We start from the raw sequence: 20,949 nt of genomic DNA, 5'->3' as shown, positions 1-20,949 counted from the left end.
TTTGGATTGTCGGAGTTTTTTTTATGTGATGTGTATCCCCGTGTAAAAAAGACCTCAGTGTAATACTCATGCACGACTTTGCAGTAGTGGCATGAGTCTAAATCGTGCTGTTTTTTCAAAAGCTAGTTTTGGAGGCACTCAGTTTTTGTGTCATTTGTAGTCTGAACTACAAAACTACTACTTGGAAGCGGATCCATCCAAGAGATCACCCACAAAAAACTTTTCCTTATCGGTGAATTATTCCTGACACGGCAGGAGCTTCTTTATAGATCTTATCATTAGTGATAGCGCATCGGTATATTGTTAGCAGCTGCGCGTACTGTTACCGGTTACCTGAATTGCAGGATGGGTTTTTAGTAAAATGTATCAGCGATATTAGCGATTGAGAACCTCCTGATTTTTTTTTTGTCAGTTTAGGTACGTAACTTTAATTTTTTTCATTTTGACACATTTTGTTTTTCTTTGGTCCCCGAGGTTTACAGTAGCTAAATGCAAAATCGTACCAAAATAACGGGATTTGAAAGTGCTGTATCAAAAACTACAAGCTCTTTTTGGAGATATTTAGTTTGTAGTCACGAATGGTTCCTACCGTTCACCACAAGTGTATATGACCTGCCAAATTGGGTACAGCAGGAACCTACAATCCTTTTCGTTCATCATCGCAGTGTAGGTATATCGTTAGCAGCTTTGTAGGGCTTTCGGGTTCGCTTCTGTCCCTGTTGGGCGATTGCTGATCAGATACTTTTTCTATCTGTGTTTTTCAGCTCTATTGATTCAAACTATTTACTTATTTATTTTTCTACGATACTGATTTTTCTTTTATTTGTTTGCTGAACATAGTTAGATCGATTATTTTTCCGAGAATATTTGAAGACTTCTAAGAGGGGCGCAAGGAGCCTACAATTTTAGTTGAGAAATAAATTACTCAGATTGTATTTGTTGAGATATAATGCCGTTGATAAAGTAAAGCATTGTAGCTTTGCGGTGTTCTTCGAGTGTTTGTAAATTTATGACCATACAATATGCTTTATATAATGAAAGAGCAAATGTAGTCCAGTTGAGTTTGCGAAGTGCATACAGTAGAAATTGGTTTTGGACAAATTCGATGCGTTGTTCGTGTACGGAGGTGCATGGGTTCCACACTATGCTGCAGTATTCCAAATTGGTCTAACATAAGTTGTACATAATAATTTTATTGAGTAAGGGTCCTGGTAATTTTTGACAATTGTATTAGTAAGTTCTGTGTTCGGTTGGTTCAGCTTTTCAAACCGTTTATGTATTGTTGCTTTTTAAAATTCCAAATTTTTCGTGGGACACCCTGTATGATTCTACCTCAATAGAGGGTGTCGTTATTTCCGAAAATTCGGCCTTGTGAAATTGTTTTCGGCTTTGAGGATTTGTTTGAGACGGCGGAGATGTTCGCTTCTTGAAAGGTTCACATAAGAGTCAAGGGCGGCCATTGCTTCATTAGATTGCGTTCCATATTTCTGATGGACTTTGATTAAAATACATAGGAGATTATCTGATGTTGTTGGTAGTTGGTTGTTCCGATGCCAATAGTATTTTTATGCTAGTGGGTGTCATACTCTCCATGTATATTGTAGGTAGATAATTTTCATGTATTTTATTTTTGGGTCTTGTCTTTAAGAAGCGTTCCTCGCCATTTACAGACTGTGTAGCAAGACGTACAATGGGAGGACGCATTGCAAATTGGCTGTTAAGTATTCATGACCTGTGTGCAGGGATGCAAACGGTAGTGGTAGAATACATTTATCCTTGTACGTTCTACACATTCAAAATTCTACAGCCTGCTACAACTGCTTGATGGTACATTTACCGCAGAGAGAGTACCAGCGACGATCAGAACGGAACAGCTAGAAACAAATTTTACTCTACTTCATTCTACCGTTTCTTGATGGTACGGCCTTGTACTGCTGCTTGTAACTCCCGTAGATTTCAAAAATGTACTGTAGCTTCCTACCACCAACGAAAAAAAAGTATTCTACTGCGGACAAAAATGTACTCTACTGCGGATGAAAAAGTACTTTACAGTTGCGGACGAAAATGTATTCTACCGCTGTACTTTACGGTGTTTGCTCAGAAGGTGTGTAGTGAAAGCTCGAAAGGTTGATCGAATTAATCTTTCACATGCATAAGTATTATTTTTGCGTAAAGACAAACTATTTATCTATTTGAACAACTGATTATATTTTATTGAACTAGGAATTCGTTGATATTATTCTTTAATCGTTTTGAACGATTTAATTTGTTATCTGGTATCAAGACCTGTTTTTACATGAAGAATTGCATTTGCATGAGCCTATCTTATAAAATTTTTGTGTTGATTATATTTTATGTTTAGAATAATCCAGACTAATAAAAGATTAAAATTTATGGCTATAGAAATGCATTCAGCTTACATAGGGTTATTGTACTAATAATCATTTCATGTGTTGAGCTACCACGTTATTTTGAGGATTACGCGACTACCAATCAACAAATTAGGATAAAATCGGATGAAATATCTTTGTTTCGGCTCTGAAAAATCAGATTACGGCATAATTGTGCATAATGCTGGTGTTATTATCTTTACGAATGCACTCAGAATTCATTAAATTTCAGCTTATTGAGATACGGAGCTGAAATGAATGAAGGTACCGTTACCCTACTTAGAAAAAAAATCAAGTTTTCTGAAGCGGGCAATTTCATTTTTTCCTTGAATTTTAATTTCTTTTTATATCTTTATTTCAAACATATGCATTTCTAAGGGATTCTTCAAAGAACTTTTTTAAGTCTCTTCAACGGAAACACAGAAGCCTTTTCCTGTAATCTAGCCATGCATACAATATATTTAGGCTGTGTTTACAACCCAATAGAAGTTAGGTTTAATCAAACAAGGACAAGAAGAAATTTGATTTCCTCTTCGAACTATTTGTCGATGTTACTATCTTTAAAGATGTATTTTTATTGAACGATCAGTATTGCTTGTACAACTCTTTCCCAACTAGAAAAATCAAATGTCGAGTTTAAAGAAATCGTTAAGTATTTCGCTACGTTTAGAATTTCAGTGACTCGAAGTGGAAATCATTGTCCGTCAGAGAAATTTTTTTTAGTAAATCCCAAGCAAAAGAATAATTCATCGTAAAATCTATAAAAGCTGAGTTGAATTTTAATTGATTCCGGTAAACATGAGGATAAAAATTACAAATGGTAAACTTTTGTTTTACTAATAAATTTCGGATAATTACATAATTTACTGAAATTGAAAAGCTAATAACGATTTCAGAAAGATATAGTCTTCGATATCTGAATATTTTCCATGTTTTGGGCAGTAAGCATAATGTTTTTTCGAGCACATTTAAATAAATCGATTTTGTCGGACCAAAGATGATATTTTACCAGGTTTTAATCCAAACCGACCAAAATAGCTACCAATCTCATGTATTTACAATTTTTATGTAAATGTCCTCAAATTTCAGTATGGAGTGATAAATAATTCAGTATAAAATTATGAAGAAATGAGTCTCAGCTCAGCTCTACCGATCGATCGGTAAATGATACTTTTTACTGATCTTATTGTTGAGCTATTCGAAAGTCAGCAATATTTTAACGATTTTTTACCTTTTTTTATATATATATATATATAAAACGTTCTTAATCCACCTAGCAGTGAGATGATACCTTTTTTTTATCAATTCGCATGTGTTTTTTGCATGAATATTCTTCGGTGTTTCAGTTCTCGTGACATTATTTTAATGACCGTCGATTTAAGCGGTAATTTGAGATTTTAATCACTCATTACTCTGTAATATCGAAACTGCAAATCGGATCGAATTTGAATATGAAAGTGTGACAATCGATTGAACATTACATGATATGTCGGAGTAAGTTCCACTTTAGAGTTTACGGTAATTTAAGGTACTTCCAGGGACGGTTTGAATTTTAAAAATTCATCATTCCGTAATTCCAGAATCGGAAGTCAGAATTGGATAATATGAATTAATTTTGTCTTCGTAGATCTGGCTTTTTTTAGAAAACGATTGAGCTTTGAGAAACGATTCGATACTGGAAACGGAATTCAAAAATCGGTTTAGCTGAAGTCAGATAAATTCACCTGAGTAGCTGTTCAGTTTACATTTATTTTAAAATGTTTGAAAATCAGTGTAGACATCTTTGAGAAATCGTAGTGCGAATTCAATTTTTGGGTACCTTCCGAATCGAAAACCAAATATCGCTAAAACTGAAATAATTTTTTTTATCGACTATCCAAATCTGAAAACCCGATAAACTTGATTAATTTATGTGAAATAGACATTTTTATACTAATCATCCTGTATCCCCTAAACCGGAAGTTGGATCTGACTGAAAAGTAAGATGTTTTACAGGATCTTAAAACTTTTCATTTGAATTTTAGATCGGTTCAGCCATCTACGAGAAAAATGGGTCCACAATTCTCATTTCGTTTCACATATCATCCTGTAGTTCCGGAACCAGAAATCGGATCCAAACATAATTCAGGAAGCTTGTTTAGGAGCATACGACTTTTCGTATGAATCTGAGTTTGTAGAAAACGGTTGAGTCATCTCCGAAAAAAATTGAGTGAAATTATTTGTCACAAACGCATTTGCCGATCTCGACGAACTGATTCGAATGGTACATGGTTGTTATGTTATTCCAGCATTTATTGCTGTAAGTAGTTTAAATCAATATAATTATGAAATTGCTTTCAACTGGAAAAAACTGCCATCATTTGGTTTACATATTTCATACTCGAACAATTATGTTGCCAAAAACGAGCCGTGCTAAAATCGGTCCGAGGCTAAATGTCATGAAAAAGGATGCTGTACACAGTCTTTTTGGTACTTAGAAACAATTGTATGTAACTGTATAAAAATCGTGTTTTACGTTGCTCCCAAGCATTGCTTTGTCATACAGCGCTCAAAACTCCTACTGCTGGAATAGGGGAAAAAATCGTTTACACAAAAATTTCGATATCTCCGTTAAAAATGGACGGATTTTAACAATCTATGGCTTGTTGGATAGGTATTACCGTGCGGAATCTAAGTCTGAAAACATATTCTGTTTTCAAGGTCAATTGTGACATATACTGTCAAAAAAACTGAAAATTTTGACATAAAACTTCGTATAACTCAAAAAGTAAACATCCGATCTCAAAACCATTCAATAGCGTTCTGGGTGACGGGGAGACCTTTCATTTGCGACTAGTTTGATCAAAATCGGTCCGGCCATCTCTGAGATCTCGACCTCTTAGTTGACAACACACATACAGACACACACACACATACACACACACACACACAGACATTTGCTCAGTTCGTCGAGCTGAATCGATTGGTATATGACATTCGGCCCTCCGGGCCTCGGAAAATTTTTCTAAATTTTGAGCGAATTCTATACCTATTTTTTATATATATAAAAAAAGGTAAAATAGGTGTAGCCGACCCTTGCCGATCCCTAACCAGCGTGCAGTTTATAGCGCCACTTCCCTACAAGGAAGACTGCACGCCACGATGTGTTTGCCCGGATGAGACTCTCCTTAGGGCGAGTTCCCGAAGAAGGTCAACGAAAAAATGAATCAGGATCGGTCAAGTTAGGCTAACCAAAAACTAGTCTCCAAAGACGGGTAGATGACCCTATTATCAGTCAGCAGCAATCACCGAAACCTCATTACCCTCAGATAATCAACGGTGAGAAAGTTACCCGTGCCTAACTTTATCATCATGGGCAGTGCAGCTATCTGCCACCAGATAGCGTAAACCTAATGGAAGCTGAACTTACAGCACACATTCAAATTCCGCTGAGCGGAAGACAGCCAACAACGAAAAAGCTCTAACGAAGTGACGCAAACATACGGAAAACCCCACCAAATACCTATAGGAGTTCTATGATTACAATCGAGTTACATTTAGGCATTGAAATAAATAATCATTTATTAACGGAAAAACGGTTTGACTTTATATTGCATGTCTATATTAGCTTTTCTAATTTCCTATCTAGCCTAGCTCCTATGTGCGTGCGTGATTTCTCTCCCTACTTGTGCTCATTGACCATTTGTGCTTTCCTCTCCCACTTTCTACTGCTAATATTAACGCAACACCTAAGAACAGAACTATTACCAAATTTTAAAGACATCTCATGTTTGAATTTAATACCTTCTAACACGCACCGCGGAACAAAAGTAAAAACACGCACTCTAGCCTCTTCCACGGTCTAGATGGAAATGGATTAGATCTTTTCCCTAAAACCCTCAGAATGCCGAATTTCAGTCTTAGCTAACCGGAAGTACGTAATTTTACCGAAGTAAGATTCGTATTTTCGAAAACCGAACTTCTTGGACAATAGTTTTAAGATTCGTTAGCTCATTCCCTCTCGAATCTTATGCATCCAACCATCTCGCGCCAATACCCTTTTTGCGTTCAAATCGTTATCTGGCGAACATTGATAAGACTACGCGAAAGAGGACTCTTCGGAGGCTGAAACCTAACCATTCGTATTGGTTTTGCAATATAGTGAGACCGATCGGTTATATAAGGAAGAGAAAAAGTTTGTATGCGCAAAGAAATGTAGATTAGCCGCCGGTGTTCATTCTTCATCTGATTAGAGATGCTTAACTTTTTACACGGAAGGGAATTATTTCAAGCGGCGGCTGACTTATTTGAATCATGACAAACGTGACTGCTACATAGGTATAGAATTCACTCAAACTTTAGAAAATTTTTCCGAGGCCCGGAGGGCCGAATGACATACACCAATCGATTCAGCTCGACGAACTGAGCAAATGTCCGTGTGAGTGTATGTATGTGTGTGTGTGTCTGTATGTGTGTTGTCAACTAAGAGGTCGAGATCTCAGAAATGGCTGGACCGATTTTGATCAAACTAGTCGCAAATGAAAGGTCTCCCCGTCACCCAGAACGCTATTGATTGGTTTTGAGATCGGATGTTTACTTTTTGAGTTATACGAAGTTTTATGTCAAAATTTTCAGTTTTTTTGACAGTATATGTCACAATTGACCTTGAAAACAGAATATGTTTTCAGACTTAGATTCCGCACGGTAATACCTATCCAACAAGCCATAGATTGTTAAAATCCGTCCATTTTTAACGGAGATATCGAAATTTTTGTGTAAACGATTTCTTCCCCTATTCCAGCAGTAGGAGTTTTGAGCGCTGTATGACAAAGAAATGCTTGGAAACAACGGAAAACACGATTTTTTATACTGTTACATACAATTGTTTCTAAGTACCAAAAAGACTGTGTACAGCATCCTTTTTCATGACATTTAGCCTCGGACCGATTTTAGCACGGCTCGTTTTTGGCAACATAATCGTTCGAATATGACATACAGGGTCCGGCACTCGAAGTGTAACCAATTAAATAGGCCATAAATTCAGTTTGGAAAATTACTTTTACTTAATTCAAAGTACAAAATGTGTAAAAATAATACAAAATTCAGAATCAATTCACTTTTGCTCGATATGACCACCTTTTGCCTTGACTTGATGACTTGAGAGAGCGAAGGAGTTGCTTCGTTTTGCCGAAAGCGGTCAATTTCCGAACATTGTATTTTCTGACGAGAAAATTTTTCCAATTGAGCAATTCGTAAACTCTCAAAACGATAGGGTTTACTTGACCGACCGTTCATACGAGAATTTGAGTCATCGATTGGCCACCAGGAGGCAGCACCCGCTACAGATAATGGTTTGGGCCGCTGTAACCGCAGATGGGCGCTCTCCAATCGTTTTCATCGAGCCTGGCGTCAAGGTAAATGCGACATATTATCGGGAAAGTTTTCTGGAGGTTGTTTTGAAGCCGTGGGCAGACAAACATTTCGATGGCAGACCATGGACGTTTCGGCAGGACTCGGCACCGTCTCACAAAGCTCGAGTGAACCAAGAATGGCTGAAAAACAACGTTCCGAACTTCATCACGTGCACACAATGGCTCTCGAATTCACCAGATGCGAATCCAATGGATTATTCTCTTTGGGCCATTTTGAAGAGCAAAGTCCGAACTAAAAGATACACCAGTCTCGAGGCGCTGAAAAAAGTTATTGTCCGCGAGTGGGCCAAAATACCTGCAAGTCACATTCGGCCAAACGAAGAAACTCCTTCGCTCTCTCAAGTCATCAAGTCAAGGCAAAAGGTGGTCATATCGAGCAAAAGTGAATTGATTCTGAATTTTGTATTATTTTTACACATTTTGTACTTTGAATTAAGAAAAAGTAATTTTCCAAACTGAATTTATGGCCTTTTTAATTAGTTACACTTCGAATGCCGGACCCTGTATATAAACCAGATGAGGGCAGAATTTTTTTTAATTATATTGTTTTAAACTACTTACAGCAATAAATGCTGGAAGAACATAACATCCATATACCATTCGAATCAGTTCGTCGAGATCAGCAAATGCATGTGTGACAAATAATTTCACTCAATTTTCTCGGAAAATTTCTTTTCTACAAATTCAGATTCATACGAAAAGTCGTATACCCCCAAACAAAGTTCCTGAATTATGTTTGGTTCCGACCAAACATGTGAAACGAAATTTAAATTGTGTAACTCATTTTTCTCGTAAATGGGTGAACCGTTTTAGGATTCGAATGAAGTCTAAGAATTATCTTAGATTCAAATAAAAAGTCTTTAGATTCTATAAGACATCTTGCTTTTCAGTCAGATCCAACTTCCGGTTTCGGGGATACAGGGTGATTAGTATAAAAATGTCTATTTCACATAAATTAATCAGGTTTATCGGGTTAGCAGATTTGGATAGTCGATAACCAAATAAACTTATTTCATTTTTGGTTGTATTCAGTTTTCGTTTCGAAAGGCACCCAACATTGATTTTCAAACATTTTGAAACAAATGTAAACTATACAGCTACTCAGGTGAATTTGTCTGACCTCGGCTACACCGAATTCCGAATTCCGGTTCCAGTATCGAATCGTTTCTCAAAGCTCATTCGTTTTCTCAAAAAAAGCCAAAACGAATTTCAAAAACAAAAATTCAAATTAAAATAAATTCTATTTTATCCAATTCTGACTTCCGATTCTGGAATTGTAGGAGAATGAATTTTTAAAATTCTGAGCGATATCGAAGATGATAATCCCGAAAAGCTTTAAAGTTGGACTCAAAAATATTGCAATTTATTCGTCATATGGCCATACGAATCGGTTTGGGTTATGCTAGTTCCTGAATACCGGCTCTAGAAGTACCTTAAATTACCCTAAACTCTAAAGTGGAAGTTACTTCGACATATCATGGAATGTTTAATCGATTGTTACACTTTTAGATTCAATTTCGATTCGATAGCAACGACGGACATTAGAATAATGTCATGAAAACTGAAACACCGAAGAATATTCATGCAAAAAAACACATACGGATTGATAAAAAATGGGTATCATCTCACTGCTAGGTGGATTAAGAACGTTTTTTATCAGAATTTAAAATTAAGTAAGTTGTGGATAGCTTATTTTTGATACAGTCCTTAGTAATTGGGTTTTGTTCCCAATTTCGAAATTCATAAGAATTATGTTAAGAATGCTAAAGGGTTAATCTTTACGAAAATCAATTTCGAGAGTAGATGTTGCGAAAAATGGTTCCCTGTTACAGATGAAACATTCAAGTCATACATTATAAATCATCCGCATCCAGAAAAAAAGTTAAAAGAATCACCATAAACCCCAGACGGACCGAGAAGCCCTCGGTCGGCGAGTGGCACCTGCCGTCTCAATTACCCAAACACCCACTCACTTACCAGCTTCCGGAAGCAGTCCTCGAAGAATAACGTCATCGATCGGTAGAGATGTCGCTTGACACCGGCCAGGTTGTGACCCTCGTCCGGGTATATCAGCTGCTTGTAGAGGGCTCCCTTTGCCGACAGTGTCTTCGAGAAGACCATGCTCTGCTGGAAGTGCACATTATCATCTGCCGTGCCGTGAACCTTTTTTTTCAGTAGTAGTAGTAGTTGTTGTTGATATCCGGAACCGGTCGGTCGGTCGGTCGGTGCGAGAGTGCGTGGGTTTTGGGACGGACGAGCAACGATAGATTAAATGGAAGAGAATTTAATTTTTATCGCTTTTTCCTAACTAAGTGGCCTGCGGTGCGACGGAAAGTGAGACCACTCCTACACGGTGTCGGCCAGTCAGTCCGGGGAGATGCTTTTTTGGGAAACGGTTGACTACGGGCCGTTGACTTTATAGTTTTATAATTCAATGATTTATTACTTAATAGAGTTTTCCTGGGCCAGTTCTCAAAATTTTAGACAGTGAAAACCGAAAATGTTACCTTAATTAGTATGGCAAACGGATTGGATACGGTTCCGGAAAAGCACCTCTCCCACAGAGAGACTGACAAACGTTTTAGTATGGACTTACCATGAGAAATTGTTTATCACGTAGCTTCTCGGCATATCTTGACAAATCGCTATCCTCGTAGCCCTTGTAATTGTCGGTCACGTTCGGCAGGCCCATGTAGCGCTCCGTGTAGGTCGAATCTACGGAATCCCATCGTTTAATTTACAGAGCCATAGCAGGATATTTTTCCTCATTACTCACCGTAGAGCTTCCAGTTGGTGACGGGCGCAACGCTGATGCCACACTGGAACAGTGTCGTTGGGCTGGCCATCGCCAGAGTAGCGGTGTAGCCACCGTAACTCCAGCCCCAGATGCCAACACGGCGTTTATCGACGAAGTGCAGACTATCGCGCAGATACTCGGCCACCTCAAGCTGGTCGGACACTTCGACGGTGCCAAGCCGTCGATAAACCTCATGCAGCAGCTGATATCCCTGCCCGCTGGAACCCCGTCCGTCGATTTGGGTTACGATGTAATCCTTCGTACCGGCCAGATACGTGTTCCAGTCCACACGCCACTTGTCGGTGACGAGCTGAGTGCCAGGGCCGGAATAGCTAGAAAAAAAAAAGTTGGACGATACGTTTATGTTCATACATACCCAGTAAACTGACTGTTTCCACTACTACTCACACATGCACAATCATCGGATATCGGGTAATTTCGTCCTCTCGCAGCCCGGGTGGTAGAAACAGCCGGACCTGGGCATGATATCCGCCGGATATCATCACCGGGAAGGATTTAACCTGTGGCAGTGCCACCCTCGAGATGCGCTCCACAAGGGCAGTGTTATTTTGCAGATAGAACAACACCTGGGTGGGACTCTTGTTCGGATCGAAACTAATCCGATAGATGGCACTGAACGGCACCACCGGGCCGAGACACTCGATAAGAGCAAATTCATTGCTGTTGGGTGCAAAAGTGGCCGTAAAGAACTGACACGGTGCCTGCGGTGGGACTACCGGTGTCTCTTCCGATTTCCATTTCTTTTTCGGTGCGGCTCCTGCTGCTGCTGCCGCCGCCGCCATTGTCGGGGGAATATCGATGTAGTCATCTTCTTCGTCACCGGTATCCTCCCAGTCGTCATTCCACTGTTGCTGGACCCGATTGGAAGCCTTCACCATAGAGACCCGAGATTGGCTACCGTGCGGGTGGTGGCTACAGGTCAAACACCGTGGGGCCCGAGGCGATGTACCTTGTTTCGGTGGCAGTGACGAGGCTCGGTACAGATGTTGCTGTCCGGGTGAGTGCTCCGGGACACCCAAATAGTAGCTAGTGGACAAGCGACAAGTGATGAGTAAAGTTATAAACGAAAAAAAAAAACGAAAGAAAAACAAAAAAGCATGGTGGCACAACGGCCGCCATAAAGCAAATACTCACACAAAATTGTTCGCCTGGTCCCAGTGGAGTATTTTGTTCACCTCGAAGCGGCCATGTGTCAATGGAATGATTCGTTTCTTGCCGATGTGCACATGTACCAGATGTCGAAAGTGTCCTGGAGGGGTGCAAAGGATACATTTCAATGGAAATGGATAGCGAAAACACAGGGCAAAAACGATCGAGACAGTCACTGCTATAACATAAAAGTCCGAAGGGTTATGAGTTTCATGTGTAGCAGAAAAAAAACACAATTTGGCAAAGGCAAGTCGATCCAAGAAAGTCAAACAACTCACCGAAGAGTCAGATGTAGGGAGCGATTATCATTTAAAGCTACGATTTTGCACGTGCTTTGAAAGCAGTGTTCCCAGGAACGTTCTTCGTCAGACTCGGAAGTACCCTCGGAAGTCAAGCTTTCACCCCGCCATACACACACACACTAAGCAACTTAGAGATAGCTAACTCTTACCTGCCGCTCCATCGCGCAGTGGTGAAATGGCAATGTATGAACTTCCGTTTTGGCTGAAGAACGGAACCGACATCTCATCCACCCATCCACGCCCATCGCCGCTAATCCTGTGGGTCTGTGCGATGGGGCCGACAAGCCAAACATACGCCGAGAGAGAGAGAGAGAGAGAGTGAACGAGAAAAAGAGAAAGAAAACACGTGTGTGTAAATGAAACAGGAAACAATAAATTTTGTGCGTGACGAGCGAAACGAAAAGGCGAATACGACCGTCATCGGCTGAAGCCGTGTCAGTGAGTGGGTGAAATTCGATTGGGATAACGGGGATTTACTGGGGAAATGGGTTATTTTTTTCTGGTAGCAACAAAAACGCGATATCATAAGCGGAACAATGTTTGACAAACGATGTCATGATAACATTTGCTAAAGCGTTCGAAACGAGACGAGGTTTATTGCAGACGGATTTTTACTCGGCGATCGCTTTATGATGCCGGTAATTGTGTTCAGAGAAAGGCAACAACAAAAAAAAAAAAGTTCATTATGCTGGTTTGTTCCGCATGTAAACATCAGATGTTTAACAATTTTAATCAGTAATGAAAATTTCGATGTTCGAACGAAAATGTTCATCCTTTGCATGCATTTACATTTACATGCGTTTCATTTATTGGATTGGTAAAAAAGACGTGTTGCGTTTTTGATTCAAATTTGAGAGTACATTATATGTTTTGGTAAATCTCCATTTTCCACGCTCAAAAAGCTTTTGGTAATTATTGGCGCAAAACTGACTAAAGTCATTTATTTTTGGCTTTGGACTTGAACCTGCAATCAGTGATGGTATTTTACTAGAGTGATAACACCATCGAGTAAGTTTCGTCTAGTGATGTATTTTTTACTCGATTAATCAAAATAATCGATTAAAAGGCTAAAGTAATCGAGTGTTTGTAATCTATTACCGGCAGTGCCACTAATCGAGCTAATCGATTAATAGCAATCAATTAATAGAGATGTACGAGTATATCAGCTTGTAGATAACGTTTAGCTTTAGGCTGCAGACAGAGTGGGCGCGAGCCGAGCTGGTGACTTACATTGACAAATCAAAAGGACTCTTTCAGAGTACAAGTGAGAAATCAGCTCAGCTTTCACTCTGATAGGGTTCCTCTGTTTGGCTGTAAATACGTTTCCTTTTTTGGTCAGCATCAAGCTCGGTTCAGCTTCTCGCGCTCACTCTGTCTGCAGCCTAAGGATGAAGCCAGAGAGAAAGCGAGAAGCGACGCGATGCGAAACTTGACAGATCGCACGAAGTCGCACGGCAGAGCTCCGTCCATTCAAGTTCAGCAGAAAAATGACAAGTATGTCAGAGTGAACTTGATGCGTTGCGAGGCGAATACTGACCGATCGCATCGCACTCACTCTGACATACATGCCATTTTTCTGCTGAACTTGAATGGACGGAGCTCTGCCGCGCGACTCCGTGCGATCTGTCAAGTTTCGCATCGCTTCGCTACGCGTCGTGTGTCGCTTTCTCTTTGGCTTCACCCTAAGGCTAAACGTTGCTATGATGAGAGTTGCAGTTTCATCTGTCATAATTTAAGGAAATGGAAAATTCAATTTAAATAATGATTCATGGTTCATTCTGCCACGGTTACAATGCTCATAAATTTTTCCATCCGTTTGATCATAGATTTTATTGAATATTCCGAGAAACTGACAATTTTCAAGACATTTTAACCACATTTTCTCATATTTTTACCTGCTGTATGATACAGTAATGGAAAAGATTCGTTATTCAACACAGTTTTTCATTTGGCAGCTCTGATTCTGTCTAGAATAATTTGATCGATTGGTTGCATTGATCGATTAATGTTTAATAGTAATCGATTACACTAATCGGCTCCACTTTTATTAATCGAAAACCTAATAATCGATTAATACGAAAAGTCAGACATCACTAGTTTCGTTTCAACACTGGGGAGGCCGCCGACGAACATCACACAAAAAGGAAAGTACACTTCTTTTCAGCGCCGAATAGACAGAACTTGAGTGTGTGTTTGTGGTTAAAGAAGTTGGTGCGAGTGAAACACATTCTCATCACATAAGTCGCTCTCACGTGCTCTCGCCGAAATATACCCAAGAACACTTCTGTGATTTAATTTTTAAATTTATAGAAAATAGCGCTAGCCTTGCTATGACAATTTTTTCGCAGCAAGGAAAGACTAAATTTTAACGATAAATTGCGCTTCTGCTGACTATGCGTGCTCCACGCTTCTCTTAAATGTGAACTGTACAGCAGAGTGCTCACCGGCGTGCACACTTCGGTGAAAATATCTGCATCTAACGCAAAGAATTTTAGAGCTCTGCTCTAGCAATTTGGTGTGATCCAGTGCTAGAGTTGATAGAAAATAAACACGCGCTCTCATGATGCGTGCACACTCTATATAACAGTGATGTATATGTGTGAAAGAAAAGAGCTCTCGTTGAAATCATACTTGCTCTTCATCACACAGAGGAGATTGACATCTCTTCCTGCAATCTTCTCTTTACCTTAAATATTTTCAATCAACTAAAACTACTTTTCATTCAGTAAAAACCATTCAAGCGAAGAGGTTGTGTTTCGATTGTACTGGTTCGTGAGTTAACGGCTGCTACCGAGACAATTCTAAGCTTCAGGTAGTTAAACTGCCCATAGCAAATGCAATATTCGGGGCGTTCTCCGACTGGAAAGCTAGCAACGAAGGCCATCCCGGTTATACGCACAGAGGTGTAGAGACACAGAGGTGCGAGAGCATAGAAGTGACGAGTCACAGAGGTGCCATCGCATAAAGGTGCGAAGACGAAGGGGTGCAAAGGCACAGAGGTGCTAAAGCAACCCAGTGCTGATCTACCAGGTACCAGAATTTGTACGCTGCGTAGGATCGAAAGAGACGACATATATCGCGAGGTGCTACACTGCAAGCATCACATTTGATCGCCACCAAGAGCAAAAGCACTGTACCTGGGGTCAGGTACAGGTAGCACAGCAAGTTCAGTGGTGTCCACAACGACGGCAGAGCAACTGAGATAGCAGAAAACGACAGAAGACTGCCAATTGGAAATCGTTGGATGAGCTTCACGTCGTTCTTTACGATAAAGGAGCAGAGAGATCAGCTACAAGGTAGATTTAATTTAATTATTTTTTTTATTTCTTTTATATCTGAAATTTCACTAAACATAAGTTTTCATTTTGGTATTATTAATTTACAAAAAAAATTAATGTGATGGATGATCTCATGGAAGATCATCCGAAACAGATTCCAGATACTAGTAAGAGCTTAAATACTCCGAGGGTTAAACATTATCCACAGGGTACCACTGGGCCATGGATAGTCTTCGAAAAAAAGAAAAGATTTTAAATTTGATGCAAATTACAAAGGATTTGACATCACATTTCTCTGAAGTTAATGAAATATGTAAAGTTAATAGAGATAAAATTCGAGTTGTTGTCAACGACTTGAAACAGGCAAACGATATTGTAACCTGCAAATTTTTTGCTGTTTAATATAGAGTTTACATTCCATCGAAGGAGGTGGAAATTGACGATATTGTGACTGAAGCAAGTCTGACAGCCGATGATTTACTTAAAAATGGAGTTGGTCGTTTTAAAAACTCCATGCTTGAGGGAGTTAAGATACTCGAGTGCAAGCAATTGTACTCAGTATCTATTGTCGATGGAAAAAAGTCTTATCGTCCCTCAGATTCGTTTCGCATAACATTTGCCAGATATGCGTTGCCTAGTCATGTCTATATCGATAAAATTCATCTTCCTGTTCGGCTGTTCGTACCGCATGTTATGAATTGCACGAACTATAAAAAATTCGGGCATACAGCTACTTACTGTAGTAATAAGTCCAAATGTATCAAATGTCAAGGGCCTCATAAGGATAATCTTTGCGATAAAGATGTTGAAAAATGTGTTTATTGTGGGGAGAGTCCTCATGATGATCTTTCAGTATGCGCTGCATTTAAGTTGCGTAAAGACAAAATGAAGCTTTCTTTAAAAGCACGGCCTAAGCGCACATATGCAGAAATGCTTAAAACGGTCATACATGTCTCTCTTTTGGAAACCGAAAACGGTTTTTCAAATCTTGCGGAGCCAGAGGAATCTGACTCTGACGGAAATAGTGAAGATACATCGTTTGTCACTCCTCAAGGGTCTGTTAAGAGGAGATTACCAAACCACAAAATACCAAAAAAGACACCTAAAATTACACCTTCAAAAAAAGATCTCCGTGTTAAAGCTAAAAAGCCAAATTTAAAACCAAAAACTGTGTCTCCTGGTTTGTCAAATTCACAAACCAATCCAGGAACTATCTCAAGAAAAGACAATAATCCAGACTCCGTTTCACATTCACCAACAGGATTACTGAAGTTTTCGGAAATTGCAGAATGGATTTTCGCATTCAATATTTCTGAACCTCTAAAGACAATCATAACGGCATTCCTTCCAATAGCTAGAACTTTTTTGAAACAGTTATCAGCTCAATGGCCAGTTCTATCAGGTTTTGTATCATTTGCTGGATAATTTATCATCCGCCGCAAATGATTCAATCACTGTCCTGCAGTGGAATTGTCGAAGCATCATGCCAAAACTTGATTCATTTAAAGTTTTGTTGCATAGTCAAAAATGTGATGTATTTGCTTTGTGTGAAACATGGCTTACATCAAACATAGCCTTAAATTTTAATGACTTTAACATTATACGTCTCGTCTATGGTGGAGTGCTTTTAGGAATTAAGAAATGTTATTCCTTTTATAGATTAAACATTCCTTCGATTTCTAGTATAGAAGTTGTTGCTTGTCAAATAAACATTAAAGGAAAGGACATTTGCATTGCTTCGGTATATATTCCTCCAAGAGCTCAAGTTGGACAGCGACAGCTTAATGAAATAGTCGAAGCCCTTCCTGCTCCACGTTTGATTTTAGGAGATTTCAATTCGCACGGAATGATGTGGGGTTCCGTTTACAATGATAGCAGATCATCTCTAATATATAATATTTGGGACAATTTTAGCATGACTGTACTAAATATGGGTAGCATGACACGAATCCTAAGACCTCCTGCACGTCCAAGTGCATTAGATTTATCTCTTTGCTCGGCTTCAATTCGACTAGATTGAACCTGGAAAGTATTTGTTTTGCAATCTATTTTCGGCTGTAGTTTTTGTGTGTCTCGAACATACAATACATATTATTTTGCTGAAGGAAGTATGTCGATACGGCGTTTAGGAATTATGCAATGTTTTTGAGTTTTTTTAAGGTTTTTTTAAAACTAATTTAAATAAGTTAAAAAAATAACACCCTTCCGATTTTCTCTTAAATTTTTACTTATATTAACCTTTCAGGAACCGCATAGGATACATTTTAATCGATCTGGCATCTAACTGAAGCTTGACTAGTTTTTGATATGAAAACAATCATAACTTTTTACTGGTAGATCATATGAAAAAGCTTGGTTGAGCAAAATTATGCGCAATGCTTAGTTCAACAACTTTTCCGTAGAACGTTTCACAAAAAAGTTAGAACAAAAAATGTGATTGTTCAGGAGCCACCCTACTTTTACTCTGGAAAAATGATGTAACTCGATCAAATGAAGAGCTACAGAGGTGCTTTTTTCAACAAAGTAGTTCAAAATAAAATTTCCTACAACTTTATTGTACAACAAAATCAATTTTGAGTTTAATTAAGAAAGTTAAATTTCAGATTTCAATCTAAAGAAGGACCATCCTAGTAACTTTTTTCATCAAAAGGAGCGCTATTTGATTACAAAACAACTTTTGTGAAGACATCAACTACAAAAAACTAATATTTAATAGTGAAAATATTTTTGTCTTGCTAATTTCCCGTTTTGGACCACCGTGCATTGGTTGAAAACATCCTTAGTTATAAATTCCTGTAGGATTGTTGTTATTACTAATTTTCACACCCCTCAGCGGGGGATCAACGATTTCAGACGTAGATCATGTCATGTCTTATCTTGATCATATGTGATTTTCCTCCACCAGGATCAAAGCCACCAGGGGGGGGGGGGGTATTCTTTGTTGCTGTGACAATTTTTTGATAAAGGGGGGGTGGGGAGTTAAAAATTGCCAAAATCATAGTAACCCATGAGCCAGAAGACAAAATTTGAAAACAACGTTCATTTTAGCTGATTCAACTAAAAAATATATAAATATAGTGTTTGCTAAGAAATGACAGCACGTTTAATTGGTGAATTCAACTAACAAAATAGCTATTTCAATTATTATTTTATCATTATTAAGGGAATGAGAATTATGGTATTAGAAAGATTCGTTCGTCTACTGAAATGATTCATTTTTCCTTTCGCTCAAGCGCTCCGTTTACCAAAATGCGCATTCGGGCAATTTCCTTTTAAGTCTGTCGTCGATTCCAATTCTGTAATTGAATTCCCTACGATTAACCGTCGCTCATGCAAGCACAAGTCTTTGTCTTCACCGAGCAAATCGCCTCCCACGCCAAAGCCCTAAAACCTATGATCCCTCCATTTTTTTTGTTCGTCAGAATTTCCCATTGTTGCTTGAAACTGCCACCAATTTCCTTTCGGAACTATTCAGCAAGCACTCAAATATATACCTAGGCAGAGAGAGAGAGAGAAAAAGTGAAGGATTCCTTTTTTTTTCGTAGCTGTTGTTTCGAAACCATTACCATTGGTACTTGAAACAGGCCAACGGTACGGCGGTTCCTCATTCGACCTGTGCCGCCTGTCTGTTGTCTGCCGGAGAAAGCTCGGTTCAAATGATTCTGTCGTTTGCCTGTGCGAAAATGAAGATTTATTGTTTCAATTTCACAACTGAAAGCACCAACGATTCCCGCTTCGAGTCGTCCCGGTTTGCGACCAGGTTTTGGGAGGTGGGTGGTTCTGAGTTTCGACTAACAGCCGAAATCAGAAATGGATGCTGGGCTTTAGGTATGGTATGTCCTTTGTATCGTGGTAAATGCAGAGCAGTACAGCCAAAGGAAAACCAAAGATATAAAGAGAAAAAAACCTGCTACCGAGGATGTCGACGGGGTTGCGATAAAATGAAAAGTGTACTTCCAAAGCAGACTGGCACGAGGGTGACAATGATTTCAGATCGTTATCGAGGGAGAAGACAAGGAAACACTGCTGCTAATGGTTGATGACATGTGGTTCCGAGGGTAGGATGGCCGTGGTACGGAAGAAACTGGGATGGTGGTTTGGTGTTTTTGAAAGGGCCGGCAGACTCCAACGAGATGAGTATAGAAGTTGCAAGGCTACAGGATGTGGTTGTGGTATTTGTTAATTACTGACAAAATAGTTCATTATATAAATGTTTGCTCGTTTTGTACCGGACACTGAAACATACGAGGCAGATTACTGAACAAAGAAGAATGGTGTTTGTTGATTTACCTCCTGACAGTACCACATCGGGCTCTTGCACAGCGTCACAACCGACAGATTCTGCGGTCGGTTCATCCAGACTACGCTGACCTCGGTTTGCGATACCCAGGCGGCACTGGTGAAGTAGTGTTCCCTGTAAATACAAAATAAAAATCAGTTTCAAGTCAGTTGGCGAGCACTGATTCTTTGTTCGCAAATAAGATTTTCTGAACATGCTCAAAGGAAGTAATTTTAGCGGAACGCCTTTCCAGTTCTGAAGAACTTAATCAGGGCACGAACGAATAATGCAATCAGGGCACAAAGCGTAGCAAATAAAAATCACCTCCATTCACAAGGTGTTAAATCCGCGGCAAAGCTACCGCCCCAAATCACTTCTGGGGAGCTGGGAGTGTTTCTTCCCATATCAGAAAATCCAACTGTGCAAAGAAGAAGTCAAGTGCAGTGGCAATGCATAGGGAAAGTGCTGCAGACTTTCCGGGAGCTGCTTTCGGTACTTACTGATTCACCAGGATCGGTGGCGGTGTCAGTTCCCGGGTACGGATGCTTTTGGGATCCGCCAAATCGGCAACCTTCAGTTTGATGGTGGGATTTTTCGTACCCGGCTTCGGATACCTGCAAAGGGAAAGGCAAACAAACAAAAATCAGGTTATAAGATATCAGTTTCAGAAAGTGCAGTCCGGCCATGTCAGTCCAAGTGAAAGACAGTTGGGGGCTGGGCGGCGGGCTATTGATAGTTCCCAACCGGACCGAACGATGATGAATGGGACGGACAAACAACGATGCACAACAGCTTGGCAAAGTTTTCCATTTAGAATTTCACTATCTCGAGAGCGGATAGGACGTTTTTATTGCTTCGAAGAAAGTTGTAAAGCAAACTGGAGTGTTCGGGCAAAATGACGTTATTTTACGAGGCGATAACTTTTCCCATCGGTACAATGAAGAAGACGGCAATCAATGACGCTAGGAAAGTTTACTTCCGGGGTCTGCCAAGTTTCTGCCAGCGTTGTCCACTTCAATTTATGATAAACAAAATATACGACCGACATGTTGCTTAATCAGACAAGAGTAGACCGAGTGGATGCAGTCAAGGTTTTTTTTAATTTTAGCTTACTTTCATTGTCAGCATAGCTCTGTTCACAGAAGTATTGTAGTTACATCTTTATTGCAGATCCCCATTTAAAATACATTATTGTACACTTAAGAATCCACTCCTAAATTATGGATAACGACGATAACGACGACGACGACGATGATTATTTAAACCATTTAATCAAATAGAAATTGGCAAAAGGCGGGTAGATGAGCATACTTTTTGCAATC

At 39.5% G+C, this 20,949-nt stretch overlaps 1 protein-coding gene across 1 annotated transcript in view; it reads right to left on the bottom strand.

Moving 5' to 3' along the window:
- LOC131430331 (uncharacterized) overlaps positions 1-20,949 on the bottom strand; it is a 494,804-nt gene that overhangs the window by 21,164 nt on the left and 452,691 nt on the right. The window contains exons 10-17 of the mRNA XM_058595215.1: positions 20,128-20,241; positions 19,639-19,762; positions 12,220-12,334; positions 11,754-11,868; positions 11,007-11,645; positions 10,578-10,930; positions 10,398-10,516; positions 9,779-9,964 (exon numbers count right to left, since the gene is read on the bottom strand). Coding sequence (XP_058451198.1) covers positions 9,779-9,964; positions 10,398-10,516; positions 10,578-10,930; positions 11,007-11,645; positions 11,754-11,868; positions 12,220-12,334; positions 19,639-19,762; positions 20,128-20,241 — 1,765 coding nt within the window. The remainder of the gene's footprint in view (positions 1-9,778; positions 9,965-10,397; positions 10,517-10,577; positions 10,931-11,006; positions 11,646-11,753; positions 11,869-12,219; positions 12,335-19,638; positions 19,763-20,127; positions 20,242-20,949) is intronic.

Source organism: Malaya genurostris, chromosome 2, assembly GCF_030247185.1.
Source record: "Malaya genurostris strain Urasoe2022 chromosome 2, Malgen_1.1, whole genome shotgun sequence".
Classification (NCBI taxonomy): Eukaryota; Metazoa; Arthropoda; class Insecta; order Diptera; family Culicidae; genus Malaya; species Malaya genurostris.
This window is presented reverse-complemented; position numbering and strand designations above follow the sequence as displayed.